This window comes from Eublepharis macularius, chromosome 4 (genome assembly GCF_028583425.1).
Source record: "Eublepharis macularius isolate TG4126 chromosome 4, MPM_Emac_v1.0, whole genome shotgun sequence".
NCBI lineage: Eukaryota > Metazoa > Chordata > Lepidosauria > Squamata > Eublepharidae > Eublepharis > Eublepharis macularius.
The window spans coordinates 56,641,451-56,665,805 of NC_072793.1; the positions used below are offsets into that span (position 1 = coordinate 56,641,451).

At 42.5% G+C, this 24,355-nt stretch overlaps 1 protein-coding gene across 1 annotated transcript in view; it reads right to left on the bottom strand.

Moving 5' to 3' along the window:
- SLIT3 (slit guidance ligand 3) overlaps nt 1–24,355 on the bottom strand; it is a 633,135-nt gene that overhangs the window by 98,408 nt on the left and 510,372 nt on the right. Inside the window, exons 25-26 of the mRNA XM_054977013.1 lie at nt 13,922–14,085; nt 6,135–6,259 (exon numbers count right to left, since the gene is read on the bottom strand). Coding sequence (XP_054832988.1) covers nt 6,135–6,259; nt 13,922–14,085 — 289 coding nt within the window. The remainder of the gene's footprint in view (nt 1–6,134; nt 6,260–13,921; nt 14,086–24,355) is intronic.

Genomic DNA, 24,355 nt, shown 5'->3' on the forward strand with positions numbered 1-24,355 from the left:
CTGTACTGTAACATTCCTGTTTACTTGTATTAATGCTTAACAGGGCTGATTGGCTCCAAACTGACTACACATTTAACTGCATCACTTTGCAATAAATAACTTAAACAAGGCACAAATAAGTGCATTATATGGAACACATGCAAATGCATATTTTTTCTGTCTGTTTTGAGATATTAATGGACATTTACATAGTATACACAGAGCTGTGACTTCTATTTTCAATGTTACTGCTACTCCTAGCAGTTCCTTAGTATTCTTTGCTCTTTTGAGATTGGAACATAGAGTGGCTTTATGGGAATGGAGTGGGGGCAGATTTCCTACTACTACTGCAGACTTCTGACACCCCTTACAATATTTTTAAGGGTTCTTCATCATCCAGAGTCTCTCTACACAAGACATCTTACACGAGTAGAATCAAATGAAAGATCTTACACTTGTTCTGTCATTGTGGATACATGTGCACTGCTAGGGAGACAGAGTACCTTTGAATATAAGACCACACAAAAAAGTAAGTCACTTGAGTGTCCTCGTGTAAGATGTCTTGTGAAGAGAGACTCCCAGAAGCAGCATTTTTGGGGCAACACAGGAAGGAGGGAGAAGAGGAAGCAGTGCTCTGCTGACGGAAATCCTTCTGCCAGCAGAAATGTTCCGTGGAATCTAAGCTTTTGAATCTGGATATAGAGAAAGGAAATTTACTGAAGGGGAAATACAGAAGCTGGTTAATAGAATGTCGAAGGAGAAAAAACTGATAACTGCATTTCAGCCTACTGTTTTTCGAGAAAACAAGAATAATCTTCTATAACTGGCACACTCCATGAGACTAATCCTGCTCACTTTTGTTAATGAAAATCAAACTTGATTAAAAGAAGTAAGAATCTGACCTACAGCCCCAAAGCACAGAAAATGAGCTTTGGAAGTCTGATGTTTTACCAATTTAGAACTGGCTGGGCAATATATTAGGCTGTGCACTAACAGCAGTGATACAGAATTTACCAATTAGATATGAGAATCTAATGCCCAATTATTATTTGCTCTAAAAGGTAAAGGTAGTCCCCTGTGCAAGCACCGAGTCATTACTGACCCATAGGGGAACGTCGCATCACGATGTGTTCTTGGCAGACTTTTGTTATGGGGTGGTTTGCCATTGCAAGCAACTTTCAATTTCTCCATGATTACATTTCCCTACTTTGCCAAACTATGGATAGGCTATCCACAGAAACATGTTTTACTACAGTATTTACTGAATTATTTACTGTGTTTTATTGAAGCTTAATGTATACATTCTTTGGTTAAGAGTGAAATGTTTTGTGCTTTCCCTCTCCCAGCCGTGTAGCTGCTTCCTATTGGGATTTTGAATGATAAAACTAGCACTATGTTCCATCCTAATCCATTTGGGAATCAGAACATGTATCTGAAGATCAAGGTATGTAAGCAAAAGGGGGGAGAAAGACTTAACTTCAACAGATTTAGAAAGGTGCAACTCTGTTTAGGATTTTGTTTATTTATTAAACTATTCATATCCTGCCTTTCCTTGTGGCTCAATTGTACTGCTATTGACAGAGCCACAATGCAAACAACTTTATAGCAACCATTCAGGTAATTAGGTTTGCTACTTAGTTTTGCGCTTATTGTTTTATGTTTTCAAATTCTAGTAGCTCCTGATAAATTGGTGTTACACAAAGCTACCCAGCGAATAGGCTGTTTTTCATCTTTAAAATATTGCTGAACGTGGTCACCATACACCGATTTATACTGCGAATATGATTTAATTTAGGAGAGGATAGTGAAAAGTATCTTAGATTTTTTTGACCCCATTCTGAACCATCTTCAACTGCAGAATATAATCCCAGGACTAAAAGGGATTAAAATCCTCAAACCAGATTTTTGGGATCATGCCCATTACTTGGAAAGAGCTCTCACTGACCGGGCTGTAAGTGTGCAAGTATAAATACAATATATGTACACAAGAGAAAATTAGGTTTATGCTTAACATGAAAATATAACCGCATTTTTTCCAGTGACAAGTGCATAAAAACATAAAGCTATCTATTTTTACATGGAATCAAAGGCACCCCAAAGATTTAACCTAAACAACTCCAATAACATATAGTAGCCAGTTACTGCACATTAACAAAGACTTAAAACGTCACAGAAATAAAACACGTATGTTCAAGTGTCTGCATTAAAAAATGTCCCCATTGCTAATCTTGCTGAGAAAGCAGTGGCATGCACAGTCTTCTAGTCTTGCTATTTTTAATGGCATGCTAACATCAATTAAATACATCTGATTCCCTGTTTGACCACAACATTATCCCCGTCTTCCTATAAATCTTTCTTTCACTTCTAAAACACAAATGGCTTTTATTATAATATTCAAAGCTCATAAATATTTGGCAATGGCACAAAAGGGCCCAAGGGAAGCTCTTCATGTGTGGGGAATAAGTATGGGCTTCAGTCTAAAACATTCTTTTAAAAAACAGCTCCCCATCATGCCATCTGCCAAACCACTGCTGAACCTATTATTTCATTTGGAAATTGATTCCATGCAAGGAGTGGAGGTGTAAACACGGAAACATTCAGTGCAAATTTGCATATGCCTAGGGGCTCTTTGTATTCAAGGCTTTATGGCCTTCAGAATGGTGAAACAGCCACTTGCCATTTTTTCATGTCTATACCTTTTAAAGCCCCATCCCAAGACCCAGCTTTATACAGCTTATGATGGTGACTAAGTACTATCCTGGGGTATCCTGCAGATACAGTAGTGACAAGTTGCACCATTGCAGCAACAGAGTACTCTGTGCACATAGATTTGGGTGGCATCGGGGCTTGCCATGGGCACAGCAGGACTTTATTGGCTTCCTAAATCTCTCCAGTCCCAGATGTTCTCCTGACACCAGTGCAACATAATGCCACGGACAACCCTAGTGTAGCTTGAAGTCATCCCACAGTGGCCCACGAATGGAAAAAAACCCCTAAGTACTTCCAAATTTCCCATCCACCCTCAAATACCTGTGCATCTTAGGATGCTGACTAAGTATGCAGCCAGTCACAGCCCTCCACAGCTAAAAGGACCTTGGCTTCAGGGGTGGACTTGAACTCACATCTACGGAGCTCGCAAGAGTCGGTTAACTCTAGCACTCTTGCTGCTTGTGCCACTGATCTTGGGAGTAAAAGGATTAGCTGCTCTTTTCTTCTTGATTTCTGGTGCTGCACTGACAGGCAATGGTTGGTTGAGTCTGTGTGTGCCTCTCATGGACTCATTGGTGGCATGCTGCTCTGTGAACAGTGGATGTTGGTGGGGTTGCTATGAACTTTGATGTGATTGCTATGCCTAACCAAGGGATGCTAGTATCACTTCTTTTCCCTCTGTGGAATGGCTATAGGATACCATGGTGGTACGTTATCAGTATTTGAGTCTTAGGATGGGGCTGCCCATCTATAAAGTGGTATATAATGCATGGGAAGGGACCCAGTTTTAAAGAAAGAGTTCATATTGTGCATATCCTACCATTAAATTTCCCGAAATCTTCAGAAGAAAGAATTTCAAATAGTAGGGCAGTAGAGCTCTTGCCAGCCAAAATAGACAGAACTAGCCTAGATTGACTTAAGCGAATTATATGTTACAATCTTTTCTTTGTTCAACCTCAAAATGATCCTGTGCATTAAGTCACCAGTACTGGGTTCACAGTAGATTTTTGAGTGGATTGGTTCTGTTTATCACATCCAATCTGAATCAAATTTAAGTGGAACCTGCTTTATTTTTTCAGTTGTTTACAAAGTAGAGATGGTCTATAGCTGGGATACAGCAGTCATATAATCAGCATCGACTGTATTTATTCTGGGCTATATTATATCTAGTTTTTTGGAAACTGTCTCTTGAATATTTGATATGGTACTAAATTGTTGGCTCAGGAACAGGAGATGTTCTTATGCAGGTACCATCTAAACTGCACTGTACAATATATCTATGTCCAAGACTCTAATCCATACATTATCCTAAGACATATAAGCCAAACTGTGTTGCCGACAACTCACTTTTTATCCCCGAACATGCAGAGTACGTGGTGCATGCGCAGTACGCGGGGATTAGGAGTGCTGCTGCCTGCTGCTGCTGAGGAGCCTACCTGCTTGCCCGCTGCTCAGCTGGGCAGTGAGAAAGCCGGGCAAATCTGCTTTCTCCCTATCCAGCTGATCTGCAGGCAACGGGGACAGGGAGTGGTCTTGGGAAGGCCCAGTGCAGCTCTCCGGAGGCTCAGCGCAATGGGCTGGGAACATGATGGGCAGCCGCAGCCGCGCCTCAGGCCCTCAAGCCAGCAGGGGCTGGGTGGAGAGTGGGAGTGCGAGAGGGGAGGGCCTGGGGCCGAGCCCACCCCAACCAGCATCTGGAGCATAGTAGGAGGGGGCTTCTCCCCCTCCCTCCCTCTGGACAACTGCACTCAGCTGTGGAGAGCCAAGTGAAGCCCAGCCCCTCCCAGCCCTCCTCTGTCTCTGCAGACATCCTGGTGGTTCCCAGGAGGAGAGGCTCACTGAGGCTGGTGGGGGGGGGACCTGGCATGGCTTCTGAAAGAGGCACATGGAGAGACTGTCAGGAGGAGTCGGTGGGGCATGTACTAAAGGGAATGACAAGATTGCCCACTGAAAATAATGGGAGAGGGTTGAAGGTCCATTGGAACAAATGAGAGCCCAGAATAGCAATTTACTTGCATGGCCTCCATTGAAAAGCATTACAGCACAAAAACAGTTGCAAAGAAAACATGGAATGGATTTTCCATAAAGGTCTCTGGGCCCAGATAGACTACTCTGGGACTGGTAGTAGTAGAAGCATTCTTGGACTGGAATGACAGGCCCCACAATGGAATGTCAGCCCCTAGGAGTAGCAGAAGTGTTCTTGGACTGGAATGACAGGTTGCAGAATAGAATGATTGCTCCCGGGAATAGGCTTTCCCCTAAATCCACAGTGAGTACAGCACCAAAGCATTTTGTTTCGCTTTTCTATTGGCCTGCCGGGTGTCATTGTTGCGTTGCCATGGCAGGGCCCTGCCCATCACTGTCAGCCCTGCCAATCACTGGGGACTACATAAGAAGAAGAGCTCTTATCCCTAGGTACAAAGGTGGAGGGACAACAAATGGGGAGGAGGGAGGGAGTCAACCGGAGGAGGAGGTGAGCAGAGGCAAACAGAGGGAAGTGCGCAAGGATCTTCATCTATGTGTTAATCTTTGAAACCTCATCTTGGCAGCTGCTGCAGGGCCTTGGGAGGGTGAGGCAGCCCTATAGCGCAATGGCAGGGCCTGGTCTAAGAGGCCACTTGCTGCCGGGAGGGGGCCCGCCGAATCCATTTTCTAGAGCCAGTTGTATTTGTTCACACAACAGGCATTGTTTCTAGTACTGTATAATTTAACATTTCAACTTTACTTATATCAATTATGTCCTAATTTCCAAATAGATTTGGATGCAAACCCCCCCCCCCTAGTTCAGAGCTGTTTAGTAATTTAAAATTCCAACTTCAGCCATATCAGTGACACATTTACCTTATGGCAATATATCTGGCTGAGGGCACGCTGCTTCTATGATTATGAACCATAAGCTCCAGAAAAGAAAAATCAAATAACTGTAGCAAAAATATAGATGTAGGCTGGGGGAAAGCTTATTCAATTTCTATCATGTCTCCTGTACAAGTTGCTCTTGGCTACTGTTTTCTTCTTTACTCTTACACCTGGGTCCATAATATCTGCCAGTCTGGTAACATCATCATTAGGTACATGCAGGTATAATCATGCTTTTCCATTTGTAGGTTAAAATGATTAATACATCCAAAACTCAAGACAGTGCAAAATTAAAAAATCGTTTCATAAGAAATGTATTAATATTGTTCACATTTGGATATTGACTTCTCTTGTTAGGCACTGTAGCACACAACTGAGAGCCCAAGAAGTGTTCTTTCTTTCTTTACATGGGTCCCAGGATATCAATTGTTTTAAATGCGTGTCTCACACTATTCACTATCAGTTTTGTGGAGCAGTGAGACACCAGTGCAGGCTGTTCTTCTTTCCCCCAACCCCCACAAAGTTACATATTTAAGCAGTCAACAGGCAGTAACATTTAGTTTAATAGCATAGTACAGCTGTTCTCATACCTTATAGCCAAATGGACAAGTGCATCTATAAAAATCCACTGGATCATTATTGCAAGTCCCATTGTTTTTACATGGATTGGATAAGCAAGGGTTACACTTGGACACAATATTGATATCAACAGCTCCTGAAAAGTAAAATGAGTATAGCTGAAAACATATAGTTACAACTTAAGATATTTTGAGGTAATCAGTATTCATTGCTGGTTATATGGGCATATGTTGCCACTGGAAATTTTAAGAGCTTCTGTTGAATTATGCTGGATGTTGGTATTCAGTTATTTGTATCAAAAATTGTTAAGGAGAGTGCTATAACAGAAATCCCTTTCTGCAGAACCTTGCTGAACTTAGAAGGGATTAATTCTACCATGTTATTCAAGTAATGATTGCAATGTTCACATGACAGTGACCCATTCCGCATGGCACACTTTAAGATGGCAACGCTGAGCATTCACACCAATCAGTGCTGAAACAGCTTGGGGTCCCATCATTCAGCACTGCATGACCTTGAGGCAGTTTGGCATCTGATGATGAGTTGAGATGAGTCTGTTTGGAGCCACATTTTGTGGGGGCTGGATGTCATTTTTTTAAAATTTCGCATGCGTCATAACAGTGCAATATTGGAACCCATCCCCTCCGTATTTGCTGATGGGGCTGTCCCGTGCCCGCTGGAGAGGCAATTGGTGGTGGAGTTCTGGGGGAAAACATGTACTTTTACCTGCCACTTTGTTTTGCAAATGGCTGTACAAAACAGTTTTTCCCTCTTTGGCATTAAAAGAAGACTCTGGGAGGGAGGGAAAAGCAGATATTAAACCTTTTCCTGGCTTTTAAAGCTAGGAGGAATGAGCAGTAACCTTACAACTCATTCCTAGCTTTGGAAAAAAAATGAGGGTGTGCTCATACCCATGAGGGAGGAAGGGAAAAGCCGCCATTTAACCCTTTCCTGGCTTTTAAACAGCAATGTTAGGCTAGTTCCTGGCTTTGGGGGAAAAAAGCGCGGTGTGTGCATACCCGAGAGGAAGGATGCGAACAGAGAAGCAGACTTATAACCTTTACCTCGCTTTATTAATAAAAATGGCCGAAAAGGAGTTGAGAGAGATGAGGAGGGTGGGAGTGGTTACCAGCAGACAGACCATCAGCTCCTGGGGGAAAGGAAGAGGGGGGCTCAAGAAGCAGAATAGGACTTTTTGATTCTGCGTGGACATAACACACGCCACCAGCAACTGGCAGCAGCTTCAAAAAAATTGCGAAATGTGAGCAGGGTAAAAAAAAAATGGGGAAAAGACAAATAAGAACCATTTCTGCTTCCCATGACTCCCTTGCATGTAAGGAACTCTGGAGAACATAGAAAGCAATACAGATACTAAAACTCTGTAAAGTGACCATGTGGAAAACACCAGGGATTGGAATTTCCCATAATTTGCTAAACTACTGTCATGGAAGCGACAACAAGAAAGGGAAACTTGCATATTACAAATATAATAATCACGAGAACTAGCAGGACAAACCCTTTTTCATTTGAGTTACATAGTCAAAAATGTTCCTTCATCCTAAATTTCATTGTGTTAATTGTGTACCGCATGGAAGACAAAGGGCTGTCAGTCTGACAGGCAGATTGCAATGCAAACTTTAACTGATCTCAGTAAAGCACATAGCTGTGCACAGCAGAATGAAATGAGGTCTATTCTTCTGAGTTAGTTGGAAGTTTAATATAGCAAATAAATAGCAGATTTAGTAATGTGAGTCATAAAATCTGAATCATAGAAAAACAGTGTTTTCCTCTGCAGGAGAAAGAGAGAAAGGAAAGAGCCCTTGTGCTCCGTGCAGAAAAGTGACATTTTAGTATGAGTGACAAGCAGGGATCTAGGATAACAAAGGAGAAAGACAAGAAGTAACTCTATGTCTGAGCATATCACAGCTAGTTATTGTTGAACATATATGCAAATTTATTTTCCAATATACTGTTTAGCGTGTCATGTTTCCTATTTACAGATGGTAAGCTGTTCCTTTACAAAGCACAATGTTTTTTTTTCTTTAACTCCCTCAGGGAGTAAAAAAGGCTGAAAATGTAAACAGTAATTAAAGACATACAAAAACATTAAAACAAATGCACGCACGCACACACACACACACAGACCCCACACATTTTTCCACATACAGAAAAGGGTCTCGTTCATAATGAATTATTTGGAAAACAAATGTTTCATCTGAGGAAACTGTCTGAAAGGGCGTTGTTTACTGGTGTAATTATGATCCTATTGTGTCTATCAGCAAGCTTGTGGTGGATTTCGAGAAAGCCTACAGATGGGATGTTTCTGCTTGGGTTATTTGGCCTGAGTTAGATGCTGTTGGGAAATTTGTCATGCATTTGTGCACCTCCTGCGATTTCCCCAGATTTTCTCCAATTTTTCCTCAAACTTGCTTTGGTCTAAAGTTTTGGAACGATTATAGAGAAGCCTAGGTGACTGCCCTGTTGTTGGAAGACTCCGCCCATACAACAGTCATTTCCCCCATGGTCGCATTTCCTCTCTATGCTGCAGATAGCTTTTCTTTTCTTTAATTTACAATTTAATAGTTTTACATCAATACATCATTATACCAAAATATGCATCAGGGGCTTTGAATTCCTTTTTAAAAAGTTTTAAGCCCTTTACTTTGTAGAGATACATGGGAAAAAAGCATATCTCCCCAGTGAACCTGATGGGTGTGAAGGTATATTGACATAATGCTATTCAATCACCAATTTTTTTTTTAAACTTACCAGAGAAACTTGCTGTATGGAAGCTCTGTCACTGCTGTGCTGTATTAGCAGCTGCAGCAGCAACAAGAAAACACCATAAACATTCAAAGGTTAGGGAGCTCAACACATTTTCTTTATTTTTGTTAATGGTAAATTTTATGTCAGACACTGAAACACATGTGTGCACACACTCACATAAACCCCACACATTTTTCACAAATAGAACAGGGCCTCATTTATAAGTTTTATGACATAAAAAAAGAAAAAAGTGACACCATGAATCTCCATTCCTAAAGATACTGGGGTGGGACAGTGTTGATTCTAAGAAAGTACCTCCCAATGACAGGTAGGGTCACTGATCCAAAACACTAAGGAAGTGGGGCTTTCCAGAATCCTCCAGGCGAAGCCGGGGACTGAAAAACTAACTTTCCAATTGCCTTTCAAATAAAAAATTCTAAGAAACCTAGATAAATTACTCAAGAACAACAATAACAAAGAAAGCTTTATACTGGCTGCTTCTCTATCCCCCCCCCTTTTTCCCTGGCCTTTCATTGGCCTTTCCAAGTACGGGAGGGGAGAATGAGGTAGGAGGGAAGGGGAATGAGTGACCAATGGTGAGAGGAACTTGGTTGTCTAGTCATTTGGGATTCTCTGATGAGAGGGCCTTTTTCAAATTCCGCAAAAGGAGATTAAAAGCAGCTGTGGCTCAGAGTGGACTCCATTTTGAGTCAGAGACTGGAGAGAGTGCCTCCTGCTTAGCCTCTGCCTGCTCTCTGCCTTGGATTCACTGTCTGCCTGGATCTTTTGGATTGCTGCCTGTCTGGAGGATTACTTGAGGGCCTGCACTGCCTGCCTGGAGGACTCCCCTTTGGGGGAGAAGGGATTGGCCTGGTGTCTGGGAGGGATAGGGTGGGAGAAGGGACAAGTTTTTTCTTTCAGCTTTTATCTTTAAAAATTGTTCTTGCTGTTGTGTGGCGAGATGTGTTGGCTTTTTCTAAATTATTTGTTGGTAGTTCTTGCTGTTCATTTATTTGCTGATTGTTCTTATGTAGGGGCTCTTTTTTCTCATGTTGTTACTATCATACTGTTTTAAGGGCAAGAGAGTTGCTTCTGCTTGCTATTTTTTACCGAGGGACTTCGTGTTCTCGTGTGTGGGTAGACATAACTTTTCTCTTGTTTTGTCTTCTGGTTTAAAGGCAAGAGTTGCTACTTGCTATCTGTTGTTGAGAGTTCCTGTTCTGGTTGGGAGGGAGTTGCTTAAGAAGTATGCTGTTCTGAGCTGCAGTTGTTATTGTTATTATTGTTTTTGCCACTAGTGGACTTTTGGGATACTCTTGAGTTATTTTTCAGCTAACTAGGTGAACTTTTCAAAAGATTTTTAAATTAGGTTAGATATAGGCCTTGTTAACAAAACCAAACTAATTTTTCACTTATAGGGACCAACAGAGTTTGCATCTTAAGTATCTTGTATGGGAATTAAGAAGGGTTCAGGTGTTGTGTTCTAGCCAAATAGATAAATAGCGCGCCCCCCCCCCCCGCCATTTAGTAAAAAATTTAAATGGGCTGCTGTTGCTTTGCTCTCGGTCTCTTGGCTTCAGTGAAACCAGGCCAGGTACTTTGGGAAATAATTAGTCTTTGTGTTGCCACAGACAGACCTGTAGTCTAGGTTTTAGAGAGATGCTCTAGTGTAGTTAGTTAAGAGCACCTAACTAAATAAGGCTTTTAAAAAAGAGTTTTTTTCATCTCCAGGTTAGAACCAAAATAATTACCAAGCTTTTAGAGTAGATACTAGTCAGAGTAGTTTTAGAAAATATTCTGATTTTTGGCTAGGTGTTTTGAGGGGTCGGTAAATTTTTGTGGGGTACTGTGCTGTGTTAGTGAGTGTAGTGTACAGCTAGGTTCACTCCAAAACGGTACTAGTGGTAGTGGGGGGTGGGGCTGGCAGAATGAGCTACAGGAGAGTGCAGCAGGGCCTTGGGAAAAAGGCAAACTGTAGCAGGGGGGAGGGCTATGGCTCTCTCCCCACCTCCATGGAGAACACCTGCCCCAGCGCAGTTGCCTTGCACCAGTCTGGCCTTCGGCTCTTCAGGTGACAGCAAGATGGCTAACAAGGTCCTCTTCACTGAAGCCACTGTAAGAACACCTCCCTGCAAGTGCCTGAGACAGAAACTGGCACTGGGAAGGGGCCTGCTGCTGAGACTCCCCCTCTTCCAGCTGTTGAGACCAAGTAACAGGAGGAGGAGCAACAAGAGATATCCTTTGAGGCGGAATTCGGGGATGTGAGTTTTCCAGTCTTCAAGCTCATCCCAAGGACCCAGAGGATACTGGAGGAAAGGCTTGCAGGGAAGCCTTCCCTGGTTTACTCCGAGGCCAGCAGCAAACCTTTCAGGGAGAGGCAAGAGGAAAGGATGGAAGTAGTGTAAGAGATGGAAGAAGTGCCCCTCCCCATTTCAACCTCTTTGCCTCTGGTCTTCTTTTTCTGCTCCCCTAGTCACAGTGTGTCTGCACTGAGAGCCTCAGAGGTGGCTCCTGAGGTGCTTGCAGATGAAGGGCAGCGTGGGTGCCACACCTCTGACATTTGGGAGCGCTTCAAGAGGACCCCCACAATGTACAGTGCCAGCACTGCAGGGCTCAGATCAGTCGAGGGAAAGACTTGAGTAATCTCTCAGCTACCAGCCTCAGGAACCAATGCTTCTTCGGTGGGGAGAGAGAGGCTGGCACTAGCTGCCTACATCTCAGGAGATGTCATCCTGCAATCAACTCTGATCCTCCCCCTCCCAAGGCCTCCTGTAGAGAAAGGATGCCAAGCATCTCTGACAGAGATGTTTGCTGGAGAAGGCACTGTAGTGCCAAGAGGGGGGATCCAGAGGGCAATGAAGAGAGCCATTCAGAAAATCACCGAAATGACTATAGATAGATGTCTGTTTTCCATGGTCTAGGATATTGGCTTCCACAGGCTCCTCCAAGAAGTTGAGAATTTGACACAGCAGATGCAAACCAACAGAAACACCCAGAATGAAGCTAGAGGTTGATATTGTGTTGTTCTTGTGTGTAATGTTAACTTTCTTCATTGCAGGGGTGGGATGGAACGAGATGGCAAGTGATGAAGGGCTGCTGCAACCTGCAGCTCTGTCTCGAGGCTCCTCTGAGCCAGTGAGAGTGGCAATGTAGGCTGCAGAGTAGAAGACTACAGACTACAAAGGAACTTGGGTTTCCAAAATTACCCCTCCATCTCACTTTCTGAGGGCAAGAGGAAACCATCTTATACTAAGTTTCAACAACTGTGTTTACCTGCTATTACCTTGTGCTTGATGGCTCTGCTGCTGTAGGGATGATGATGTGGGCTCTTGGTTCTGTTCTGTGGTGTTTGCCCACTGGTCTTGGGTTCTACTTGGCTTCTATGAGTGACACTGGTTCTACTGGGCTTGCAACAGTGTCCCTCACTTCAGTTTGGTTGGGTGGAAATTGCTAGTTTGTTATGATTTTCTGATTTTACGTTGGTCCCCTTACTTCATTTTGGTTCTCAGGGGATTCCATTCCCATGATTCAGTAAGGTTCTGATGGGCTTTTTCTTGGTTCAGCCATCAGGAGCCACCTTGTCCTTGGACATATATATTCTAGGAATTCAATTCCTAATCCAATATCCTACAGTGGAACTGGAGACTCTAGCTCCCATTGAAGCTTTTTTGAATGATATAAAGAAAGACTCAGTTTTCTGCCTGGTCCATGAGCACTGAGCTTCTTAGTCATGAAGGTGAGCTCCATGAACAGATTTCTGAGAGCTCTGGAGTGTGCCAGGTGGTTGTGCTGCAACCACAACTCCTAAAGTAAGGAGAGGAAGAAAGAAAACACTCCACAATAGAGATGGGCATGAACCGAAAAAAAATGAACTGTGTGGTTCATGGTTTGTTGCATTTCACGACCCATGAACTTTCACGAACCTGCCCCGGTTCGTGAAAATGTCACATCCAGGTCAGCAAATTGTCACTTCCGGGCCAGCAGAAGGTCTGCAGGAAGTCCATTCCCTGTTGTCTAGGAAACTGATTCATTGGCACCAGGCTGTCTGCAGTGACAAACCAAAAAATGAACCAAACGAACCAGCCTAAAGTTCATGGCGGTTCATCAGAAATAGGCTCTGATGAACCGCTGGTTTGCGAACTACGAACCGGCCCAGTTCATCACGAACTTTGGTTCGTATTTTGGTTTGTGTCCATCTCTACTCCACAGAACTAAAGATGTGGCATTCAAGCTACATAGCAATGATGCTGGACTTTGCTGTCTGAACCACATTCAAGGTAGGTCTGCTGGACTCTAGAAAGCCACTTCCCTTGGTGTTTTGTATCAATGATCTGGCCTATCACCAAGAGGAGATATTTCCTGAGAGTCAGTGGTACCTATTTCTGAACTTCTAGAGATGTGTGTGAACACCATAAAATATTTTATGTCAAAGCTGAAAACTTTTAACCCAAGGTATGCATTCAAAAATGAAAGGAGCTGTTCCTTATGCTAAAATCAAAGAAGAACATTTCAATGACAAATGGTACAGGAACAATAATTTTTCTTGGAGCAAATAAACAGAAGGCAACACCAGCACACAGAACTGGTTAAAACAGACAAGACATCTTGGTTAAGCAGATTACCTTTTAATATGACAGACATAGCTAAAATATTTGTCTATAAAACCTGAAATAATTTTTTGCATACTATCCTATTTACATCACAGACAACTGCACTCGCAAAAAGCCATTTATATAAGATAGGGATGTGTACTAAGGTAACTGAAATAATATACTGTGCCTTATAGTTTCCAAATGATACAGAAAAGTCTTTTCTATAGACAGGAAAGGCAGAGTTATACCAAAGACTGTTATGTGGCAGAACTATCATCATTCCACCTTCACAATTTCCCCAAAGATTTGGTATGGGAGAAAATCACCACTACAACAGCCATGACCACAGTTTGGGTCCAATTATATGGAACGAGCTCAGCAGCAGCAGGGTGGTATACCATAGTAGGCAGGCACACTGTGTACTAATAGGTTATACCTACCTTTGCACTGGAAACGGTGAGTTGGTGTTGTGAGCAACAGCCTGTCTGCCATGTCATCTGGACTGCTGCACCGTGCAATCCCTGGCTCTTTGTAGCCTGCTTTTACCCATTCTGAAAGCCAGCGCAGGCTGCAGTCACAGTGTAAGGGGTTGGTACCAAGTGCCCTAAAAGAGTAAAAACAAGCTCTGTAAAGTTGTTCAGGAAGTCTCTAAAACCATTTGTCTCATATGGTTTTACATTACTAAACTTTTATGCAGATGTGGGTTAAACTATCTTATGACCAATATGTGTATTTAACCTTTATTTCTGGTTTCTAAGATATTCAGCATACAAATCGCCACACCTCCCCTACCATCTCCCAAATACCTTTTCTCCTGTCTCTTGGTATCAATATGAAAACTCATCTTACCTCTAGATCATGAGACTTAACCATCCCTTAAACTAGCAAGTCTATTGTCCCTGGCCACACTGAGCAGACCAAAAGTAGAAAGAAGAAGAGTAGGAAGAAGAGAGAGAAGTATTTACACTTTCTTCCCCAGATACCAGCAGCCTTCAGCTTAAGGACTGCAACCTAGTCCAAGACAGTGTTAACAATCCTAAGCAGGTCTACTCAAAGTAAGTTTCATGTTATTCAATGGGGCTTACTTTCAGGAACCTGCATTTAGGATTGTGGTCAGTTTCTTCAAACTTGGATACAGGTGAGGCAGAAATTCTGCACAGCTTCAGCAGTGTGAGACATCAGCTGCCCTATAGCTACTGGAATTAGCCCTGGATAATTTTGGAGCAGAATCTCAATACATGGTATATGTTTGTGGGTGGGGGGGATGCTTTGGGACTAAACTCTTTTTCCAGCTGAGGAGGACTACATCCCAGGAGACATGAGGCTGCAGGTTGAGTTCCACAGGCACAAGGAAGTAAGGTGAAGAATGCATTACTTTACAGTTTATTCCTTCTCTACCCACACACTCTTCTCTCACCTACCAGGCTTGATATACTAACATCCTAGGATGTTCTAAATTATACTTCGACTTCAAATAAAAACACAAGGTAGTTGTGTATCAAAGGCATATACTGACAGGAAATTGGTGCCTAATCGCCAGACACACCTTGGAAATACTAGTGATGTTTTAATAACCACACAATGCAATGTTATTGCAATTTTTTCAACTCCATCACCAGTTTCGGTTTAACTTGGAACTGATTAGCGCAAAAACTTTTGCAGCTCATATGTCATGTTTAGGGCAATGGTTGAAAGGCTATGGGCAGCAGGATTTGAGTCCAGTGGCACCTTAAAGACCGACAAGATTTCCAGAGTGTAAGCTTTCAAGATTCAGAGCTCCCCTTCTTCAGATAATCATCTTAGACTGTTTTGACAAAGTTTTCCTTCCATGGAAGTGTTTGCTTAGCGATGTTCTTGGACACTCACTCTCACTCACACTAAGGTTGGGCTCAGCCCATAGAACAAAAGGAAATTATTTACACAGAAAAATGAACAAACGTTAATTTGGGATGCTGACTTTTTCCTTTAGGGAGAGACAATTTCTGAAAATAGAGTTCATGCTCAAACAATGTTTTTTTAAAATGCAGATGGAATACTGACAGATGAAATTCTGCTAATGCTGTTGATATAATTCTTTAGACATGACTGATGAAACAACTCTGCTCTAGACAAACTCATGCTGAGAGTTCATAAGTTGAATTACTGGCAGGGGTTCATCCATCAAAATTAAGTAAGTGCAATAGCAAAGTTTCCTTAAAGGGGCCACTGTACCCTATTTATATTACAAATTCCAACCAATCAAAAACATTTGTATTCATTAAGATCTTTCTCTCTCATACACACCCACAGCCTTGACACATACACCATTGTATTAATTAAATCCAATGAACCAAAGATGGAATGAAATCATGTGAAGGAACCATAGAATGTGAAGTTTTTCCTCCAATGGAAGAGCTACTTAAGTTGGAGGAAGTTTTCTAAAGGAAAGATGGTTGGATTCATGCCACTATTAGCAAATTTGATTTCTTGCTACAATTCTTGTCATTCCATTTATTCTGCCATAACATACCTGACTTCTTTATCTTCTTTAGATCTGCTTTTTCCACCTAGCCCATCGAGTTCCTCTTTCCTTACAGCTCTCCTTCATGCTGATGTCATCAGTTCCTGGGTAAGTTCCTGAATCAGGTCAACAGATGTGGTGTGGGAGTTCTATACTTCCAAGTCAGGTGTGGGCCTGATTCAGATCAGGACTGCAGCACATGGGGAGAGGGAGTTTAGAACTTCTCTTCGCTATTTTTGTGACCTGAAGTAATGCTGGGGTGCTGCTATTTTCCCCATAACTACACGCCAATCTTCCCCAATAGGGCAAACAGGAGCTCTCCAGTGCCATCTGAGGTTGAGGAAAAGAGCATGGAGAATATGGTCTAAGCTGCCTCTCTCCATGCACTGTATCCCCAGTCTGTATCAGGCCGATGAGAACCTTGGGAAGCATGGAATTCCTAGACCATGTTTGTTGACCCAACCAGGGGACATACTGAGGAACAGTGTTATCAGTCAGGCCCTGAGTTTGCCCCAACTTTGCAAGGAACAAGTTCATTATAAGGTAGACAGCAGGAAGGGCAGGGAATTAATTTCTTCTTTTACTTGACCCTACAGAAGACCATGGAGGCAAGCTAATGATAATTTTAAAAATGACATTTCCCACAATGTTCTGGATTTCACACAACTGGAGATGAGTTTATTTGAATTCATTTCACCTCCACTTGGACACATGAAACCACCTATAAGTTGAACCCACACCAATCCTCTTTAGCAAAAACGAGTCAGGAGGTTCTGAACCTTCAGCTGACTGGAGTAATTAATCCAAAAGCCCAGAACACAATCCACATAATACCTTTTATTAGGACCGACCATGACATATAACTGTGTGCAAGCTTTCAAGTTCTCCATAACTTTTCTTCAGGCTGGATGTTATCAAAAAAAGGGACAAGGAAAATGCTAGGACTTGATGCACAGTCCTGGTCTAGATGCAGAGATGATGCTGGTATCCAGTGACTCCCAGAAATTTTATGAGCAAGAGGCCAGAAGATGGCAAAACATCTCCAAGATCCCCAACCAAACTGGCCTGGGGATAATTGCTTCCTGACCCCAAAGTGGTGATCGGCATTACCTTGGGCGTGTAAGAAGGGGCCACGACAACTAAGCACTGATGTAACCCATTATGCCCTCCCCCTCATGATCTGCCCATGTTCACAGAATCAGCACTGCTGCCAAATAGCCATCTAGCCTCTCCTTAAAAACCTCCAAAGAAGAAGAGCCTACCACCTCTCAAGGAAACTTATCCCACTGAGGGACCAGTCTGTCAGGAAGTTCTTCCTAATGTTTAGCCAAAAATTCTTTTGACTTAATTTCAACCCATTGGTCTGACCTACTTGAAGGTGGTTATCATATCACCTCTCAGTCATCTCCTCTCCAGGCTAAACATACCAAGCTCCTTCAACCTTTCCTCATAGGATGGTCTCCAGACCCCTCACCATCTTTGTTGCCCTCCTCAGGACGCATTTCAGCTTGTCTATATCCTTCTTAAATTGTGTTGCCCAAAACTAAACACAAAACACTAGGTGAGGTCTAACCAGATCAGAGTACAGTGATACCAACACTTCGAGTGATCTGGACACTATACTTCTGTTGATACAGCCCAAAATCACATTTGCCTTTTTAGCTACCACATCACATTGCTGATTTGTGTTCAGAGTATGGTCTACTAAAACTCCTAGACTCTTTTCACACATACTACTGCCAAGACAAGTCTCCCCCATCCTATAATAATGCATTTGATTTTTTCCTACCTAAATGTAGAACTTTACATTTATCTCTATTGTAATTCATTTTTTTTGTTTTAATCCAGTTTTCCATCCTGTATCCTGACTCCGTCTTATACCTTATTTGCTACTTCTCCCAATTTAGCATCATCTGCAAATTTAATAAGCATTCCCTCTATTCCTTCATCCAAATCGTTTAGAAATATGTTCAGCAGAATAGGTCCCAGGACTGATCCCTGAGGCACTACACTTGTCACTCTTCTCCAAGAAGATGAGGAACCATTAACAAGCTCTCTTTGGGTGTGATCTGTCAACAAGTTACAGATCCACCTAACAGTAATAGGAGCCAACCCACATTTTACCAACTTGTCAACAAGGAATCTTATCAAAAGCCTTACTGAAATAGAGATAAACTATGTCTACAGCATTCCCCTGATCCAGCAAAGTAATAACTTTCTCAGAAAAAGAGATAAGGTTAGTCTGACATGACTTGTTCTTGAGAAACCCATGCTGGCTCTTAGTAATCACAGCTATCCTTTCTAAATGCTCAAGGATTGACTGTTTGATGAACATTCTAAAGCTTTTCCAGGTATAGATGTCAAGATGACAGGTTGGTAGTTAAATGGATCATCCTTTCCCCCCTTCTTGAAGATGGGGACAACATTTGCCCACCTCCAGTCTTCTGGCACCTCACCTGTTCTCCAAGAATTCTAAAAAAAAATGGACAGAAGCACAGAAATTACATTCTCGAGTACTTTTAGTACCCTTGGATGCAATTTATCTAGCCCTGAGGACTTAGTTTCATTTTTAAAAACTAGGTGTTTATGTACTACCCCTATGCTAATCCTAGGCTGTAACTTCCTTCCCCCATCATGTTCTGTTATTGCCATGCTGAGCACTATTTCTCTCACAGGAGAAGACTGAGGAAAAGTAGGAATTGAGCAGTTCAGTAGGAATTGAGGTCATGGGAAGAGAGGTAGAGATTCAGAAGAGAATGGAAAATGGAGGGTCCAAAAGGATGGGTTTGCCTTCACCTTCCTGAAGCACAGAATACCCATCCCAGCAGGGGATGCCTCAGGTACTACTTGGTAACTCTCAACATGGTAGTTAGACATTAGCAACTTCCTGTTCTTTCTTTTCTTTTACTTAGCTGCAAGCCTAGTGCAGGGCAACTTCCTGTATGCTGTGCTCTCTCTATATTTTGAAGTCTGCTGTAATTTTAAGTTAAGCTGTGCCAACGTGTCCTCACTCATGGGCCTTCTGCTTGAGCCATTACCACTCTGCTGTACATACTTAGAGCTGGTGAAAGGTCAAGCTTGTTAGTCTGGGTGGTAACATGCCACCAAGAGCAACCGGTGATTGAGAGGAAAGAGAAAGCTCCCTCTCCTGATGATGACAGATGTTATACAAAATTGTGGTCTACATTTATGTGTGTCATAATATATTAGGACAGTGGTTTCAAAAATGGTAATGAATTATACGATTTTAATATATCATTATTTGACCTGGTCTTTTGAGATGAAGTGGGCCTCAAATCAAAGCAAACAATAAATATATTTATATTTCAAATATTTTACATTTTTGGTAGCATAGCTCTCTGACCTGAAATTCCAGTGTTTCCGTTAGTCTAAAATACAACGACTACCCAAGCTGATCACTATGAGAAAAAACATTTGCACATAGTATAATTTCTATAAAAGAACACCATACAAATGGTGCATGACATGTTTGTATGACCTGAGTCCTTGTATGACAATTTACTCTGAAAATAAAAGGTGTTATTGCTACTCAGTGTCAAGCTAATTAACTGACCCAGAATATATTATTCCAGAATGACGCATTCTAGCTTTACACTCATTATCTGGAGTGGAGGTTGAATGAAGGTCGAGAAGCCAATTAAGAGTTGAAGTTACAGAAAGCGCTTGAATACTGCGTAAAAAATTCTATTCCAAAAATTATTTATTTCAGTTCCTCACTGAACTTGCTTCCCTACTATTCTAAGTAATAGATCCCTGGAGAAAATCATTAGTGGCTGGTAGTTATTGTGTGTTCCTGATAATAATTTACTTGGGTCAGAAATTTTGGAACAGCTTGAGTTTTTCTATGCTATCATATCAAAGTTAGCATAATTATTCACTGGAGTTTTTAAAGAATCCTTAGGTGTGTAACATGGGATCCTGATGACTTGTTTTAATATGCCAATTAGTTTTGAAACACCATCTTACAGCGCAACACCGAGCCCTGAGCCAAAAATGCTTAGGGAGCCCAAATATCCCAGGATTACACCAGGGAAAGGTAATGCTGGCATATTTTAAAGTTATGTTGGAAGATCCCAATGGCATAGCAGTGGCATGACTGCCCATCAGAGATACGCTGGTGTATTTACTGTACCAATGTAGAAAGGGGCATGCCTGGAGTTAGTTGGCTCCCCAAACTCTTCTAGTCCAGGAACTCCCTCCCTCCCCAAATCAGCATAAGTTATACTCTTGCAATGGAGAGGGTGTCTCATATTCCTCCACAACACTGCTGACATCTGATAAGCCATGCCACTAGACGGGGAGACAGGGGCATGCTCAGGGTGGAAGAGGTGCTGGGGGGCAAGGAAGTTGATGGCAGTGATGGGCCATTTAAAAGTGCAGGAAGGGGCATGTAAGCCAAAATGATGGACATCAGGTGTGGCCCATCAGCATTGCTGTCCTAGTCCCTGTGATGCGATTTGTTAGGCAAAACTTTCACTGTGCGTGACTGGATTGCCTTGGTTATCTCCTCATGTGGGGATGAAACCAGAGGTCCTGCATATGCTATCCCAGTGCCCTTCAACTGTCCCATGACTATCTTAGCATTGTTTCCTGCCTGGCTCCATTTATCTGGAGGTGACAGTAGTGCTGCAGTGGAATGCCTCATGCCCTATGTTGTTCCTCTTTTTGTGTGTGTGCCCACTTGGACCATTTGGACAGAAGTGGAGGCCTTTAGAGGACAGTCATGAGAATGTCCCCTGAAAATTTTCTAATTTCTTTTGCAAAATGCAACCCCCCATCCCCCTGGATACCTCCCATAGGGAATAATGAAGACTGGAGGTGGCTGAGGGCACCTTATTTGGGGGGGGCAGTTTATGGTCCCCCAAAGTCCAATCTTCGTGAAACATGGGAAATCATTAGAGAACAGTTAGGATTAAGTCCCCAGCAAATTTGGTAAAGTTTGATCCAAAAATGCCCCCCAGGCCCCTGAAAAGCACCAAATCGTGTTTCCTGTTGGAAACAATTATTGAATTTTACTGAATTTACTCTGTACTGTCGAGGAAGATTTGCGTGTGCACAAAGAGAAGTTGTATCATGGAATACTATCCCTCGTCTCCCCCCACACCAACCAAAATCAGTACTTTGCACCAGCGACTCACTGATTATGACCATGGACACTTGCAAATACAACTACACACACAGACTGAAGTTAAAGGACACGTGCATGGACTGGACATGTGCTCAGTTTGGGGAAAAGTGAACATGGGGATGTTGGAGCACACATACTTCAAAACTTGCATTTAAACTTGCTTAAGTCATCTTGTGTAGTTTGGCCCGCAGTTTTCCTGAGCTGCTGGAGGCATAAAAATAAAAGGCAAATGCAGTCATAGTGGGGCAAGAGGGAGGGAATGTGTGCTTGCACAGAAGACACTTAACAAAAAACAGTTACAGTTACGTGCAACCCTGTTTTTGTTATCATTCTTTTGTGCAGTCCCACATGAGTATAGTGAGCTACTCACCAATGGAGGAGGGTGTGAGTGTATCAGTGAAATAGAGAATGCAGTACTGCTGTTCCAACTGCTAATTCCTTTCTCGAATTTGTATCAACAGTGTAGTGCCTGAGAGATGTCCCGTAGAGGTACACCTCAGAGGAATGCAGCCAATGAAGCCTGCACCCTGGTGGAGCGTGCTTTAATAGTTACTGGGTAGGGAGCGTTAGCTGTTTTGTAACAAATTCTAATGGTTGCTGCAATCCATCTGGAGAGTGTTTGAGAAGATGATGCGAGGCCCTTCTGGAGGCTAAAATAACAGACAAAGAGAGCCTTGGTTTTGTAGAAACTCTTTGTTCTGTGTAAATAATAAAATAAAATCCTCTTAACATCCAGTTTATTCAGTGTGCATTCTGACTCAGAGATTCGATTAGGAAAAAAATACAAGCAATGTAGCCCTTTGTTGTAAATGAAATTTAGAAACCACCTTGGGGAGGAATTCTAGGCTGGTGTGTAAAATAACCTTTTCAAGGAAATATTGGGTGAATGGAGAGTTGACCTGTAGAGCTGTAAGTTCCCCCGCACACTTCACTGAGGTGACAGCTACCAGGAGGGCTGTCTTCCAGGATAACAAAGACAGAGGGCAAGAAACCATGGGTTCAAAAGGGGGCAGCATGAGTTGTGAAAGAACCGAAGTTAAACTCCACTGGGAGTGTCCTTGAGGGGAAGGTATTGTGTATGCCTTTAAGAAACTGTTTAGAAATGTGGTGTGAGAAACAGTCCTGCCATCTATCCACTCATGAAAGGCTGATATTGTGTCTAGGTGAACCTTAAGGGAGGAGACAGCTTAGACTTCCTCTGCATGGCTAACAAATAGTCCAGGATAAAGGCCAATGGGCAAGAAAACAGAGAAACCAGTTTGGGTTCCAACTACATAGCAAAACAGGTCCATTTTTGACAAGAAGTGTGTGTAGAGGGTTTTCTTGCAGTAAGAATATCATGAGAAGGTAGATGCGGAGGGTTTAGCAACCATGCAATGAGTTTTAGTGTGGTTACATCATGATGCTATAATTAGCCTATCTGTAGGAGATCTAGAACTACTGGTAGATGGTAGTACCAGCCCTGGGCCATGACCCACAGAGTGGAGAACCACTCTTGACAGGGCCAAAAAGGAGGGACTGAGATGCAGTGAGTCCAGTAATGGCAGATTTTGCAAAGGACCTTGGTGATTAATGGAGTTGTGGGGAAGGCGGAAAAGAGACCTTGAGTCCATGCGATTTGGAAAACATCCTCCTGTGAACTGTAATCTGTCCTAGCTAGGAAACAGAAAACCCTGGCCTTGGTGTTGAGGTATGTGGTGAAGAGGTCCGTGGAAGGGAAGCCCTAACGCTGAAAAATTGACAGGACCTATTTGTTGTTAATTGTCTACATTTGTTGGAGGGAGTGAAAAAAACCTCTGCTTAGGAGGTCAGCCTTGCTGTTTTCTGTACCAGCTATGGGTATGATCTGTGGGAATACATTGTTCTGTATTGCCCATTCCCAGAGAAATGTAGCCTCAGTGCACAGCATATGCAATGCTGTTCACCCTTGCTTGTTCAGGTAGTAGAGGGCTATAGTGTTGCCGGTGTGCACCTGAACTCTCTTGTTGAGCAATGACCTGCAAAATAAGCAAGGAGGTAACAGATTAATGTGAAATTTAGACTCTAAAAGTGACCATGTGCCCTGAATAGAAAAAGTTCCACAGTGGGAAACCCGTCCCAAGTTTGATGCATCAGTGGTTATACAAATATCAGGGCAATAAGTGCCAAAAGAGCATCCCTGAAGTAGGTGTTCATTGTTGGCCCAGTGGAGATATTTAATAACAGATCTAGGGATAGATAACTTGGTGTGCTGGGACACGGTCATGGGATTGAAATGACGTAGAGACCAATTCTGCAATGGTCTCATTCTTAGTCATACAAAGAACACAAAAGCAAAGGTGGATGCCATAAGGCAACTGGATGAGGATGGTCGGCTAAAAATGATTTGTCAGAAACAAGCAGGCCAAAGATCGTAAAGCCCTCCCAAAAGTGGAGTCCAGTTTAGCCCCAATGAAATGTAAGCATCTAGAGGGAGTTAGATTTTTTCCAATTTGCCAAAAAACCTAAGGCAGTGATAGTATGCAAGGTAAGGTAGACATGTTCAAGGAGCAGTATTTGAGATGGTGCTGTAGTCAGTCATCAAAGTAAGGGTAAACAAAGCAGCCCTGTGATCTTAAATATGCTACAACAACTGACATGCAGTTGGTAAAAACTCATGGGGCAGCAGACAACTCAAAAGGGAGAACTGTACTGAAATTTACCTCCACATTGAAAATGTAAGTATCTCCCATAAGCAAAGTGTTTAGAGATGTGGAAATATGCATCCTTTAAGTCAAGGACAGCATACCACATGTTTACCTCCAGGAGTCGAATGACATTAGCTAAGGTAAGCATATGAAATTTTTCAAATTTAATAGACTTGTTCAAATTATGAAGATCTAGAATAGGTCTGATTCCATCCTCTCAACCAGGTAGCACCTGGAATAAAACCCCAAACAGGAGTCACCTGGGGAAATTCTTTGGATGGCATCCTTAGATAACAGGTCGTTAACAGCCCCTTGGAAGGCAGGGAAACAGGGGGCCTGAACCAGCAGGAGAAGATAATGGTGGTAATTCTGAAAAATGTAAACAGTAATCATGTTTAATTATTGATAAGACTCAAGAATCGTTAGTAACAGTGAACCAACGGGGAACAAATAGAGATAATCTGTCCAGGAATGAGACAGCAATGTCTGGCTGTAAGTCAGTCAGTCAGAAGAGCAACTTTTGCCCCTGGTGCGTAGGTTTAGGCAACAGAGGTTGCTT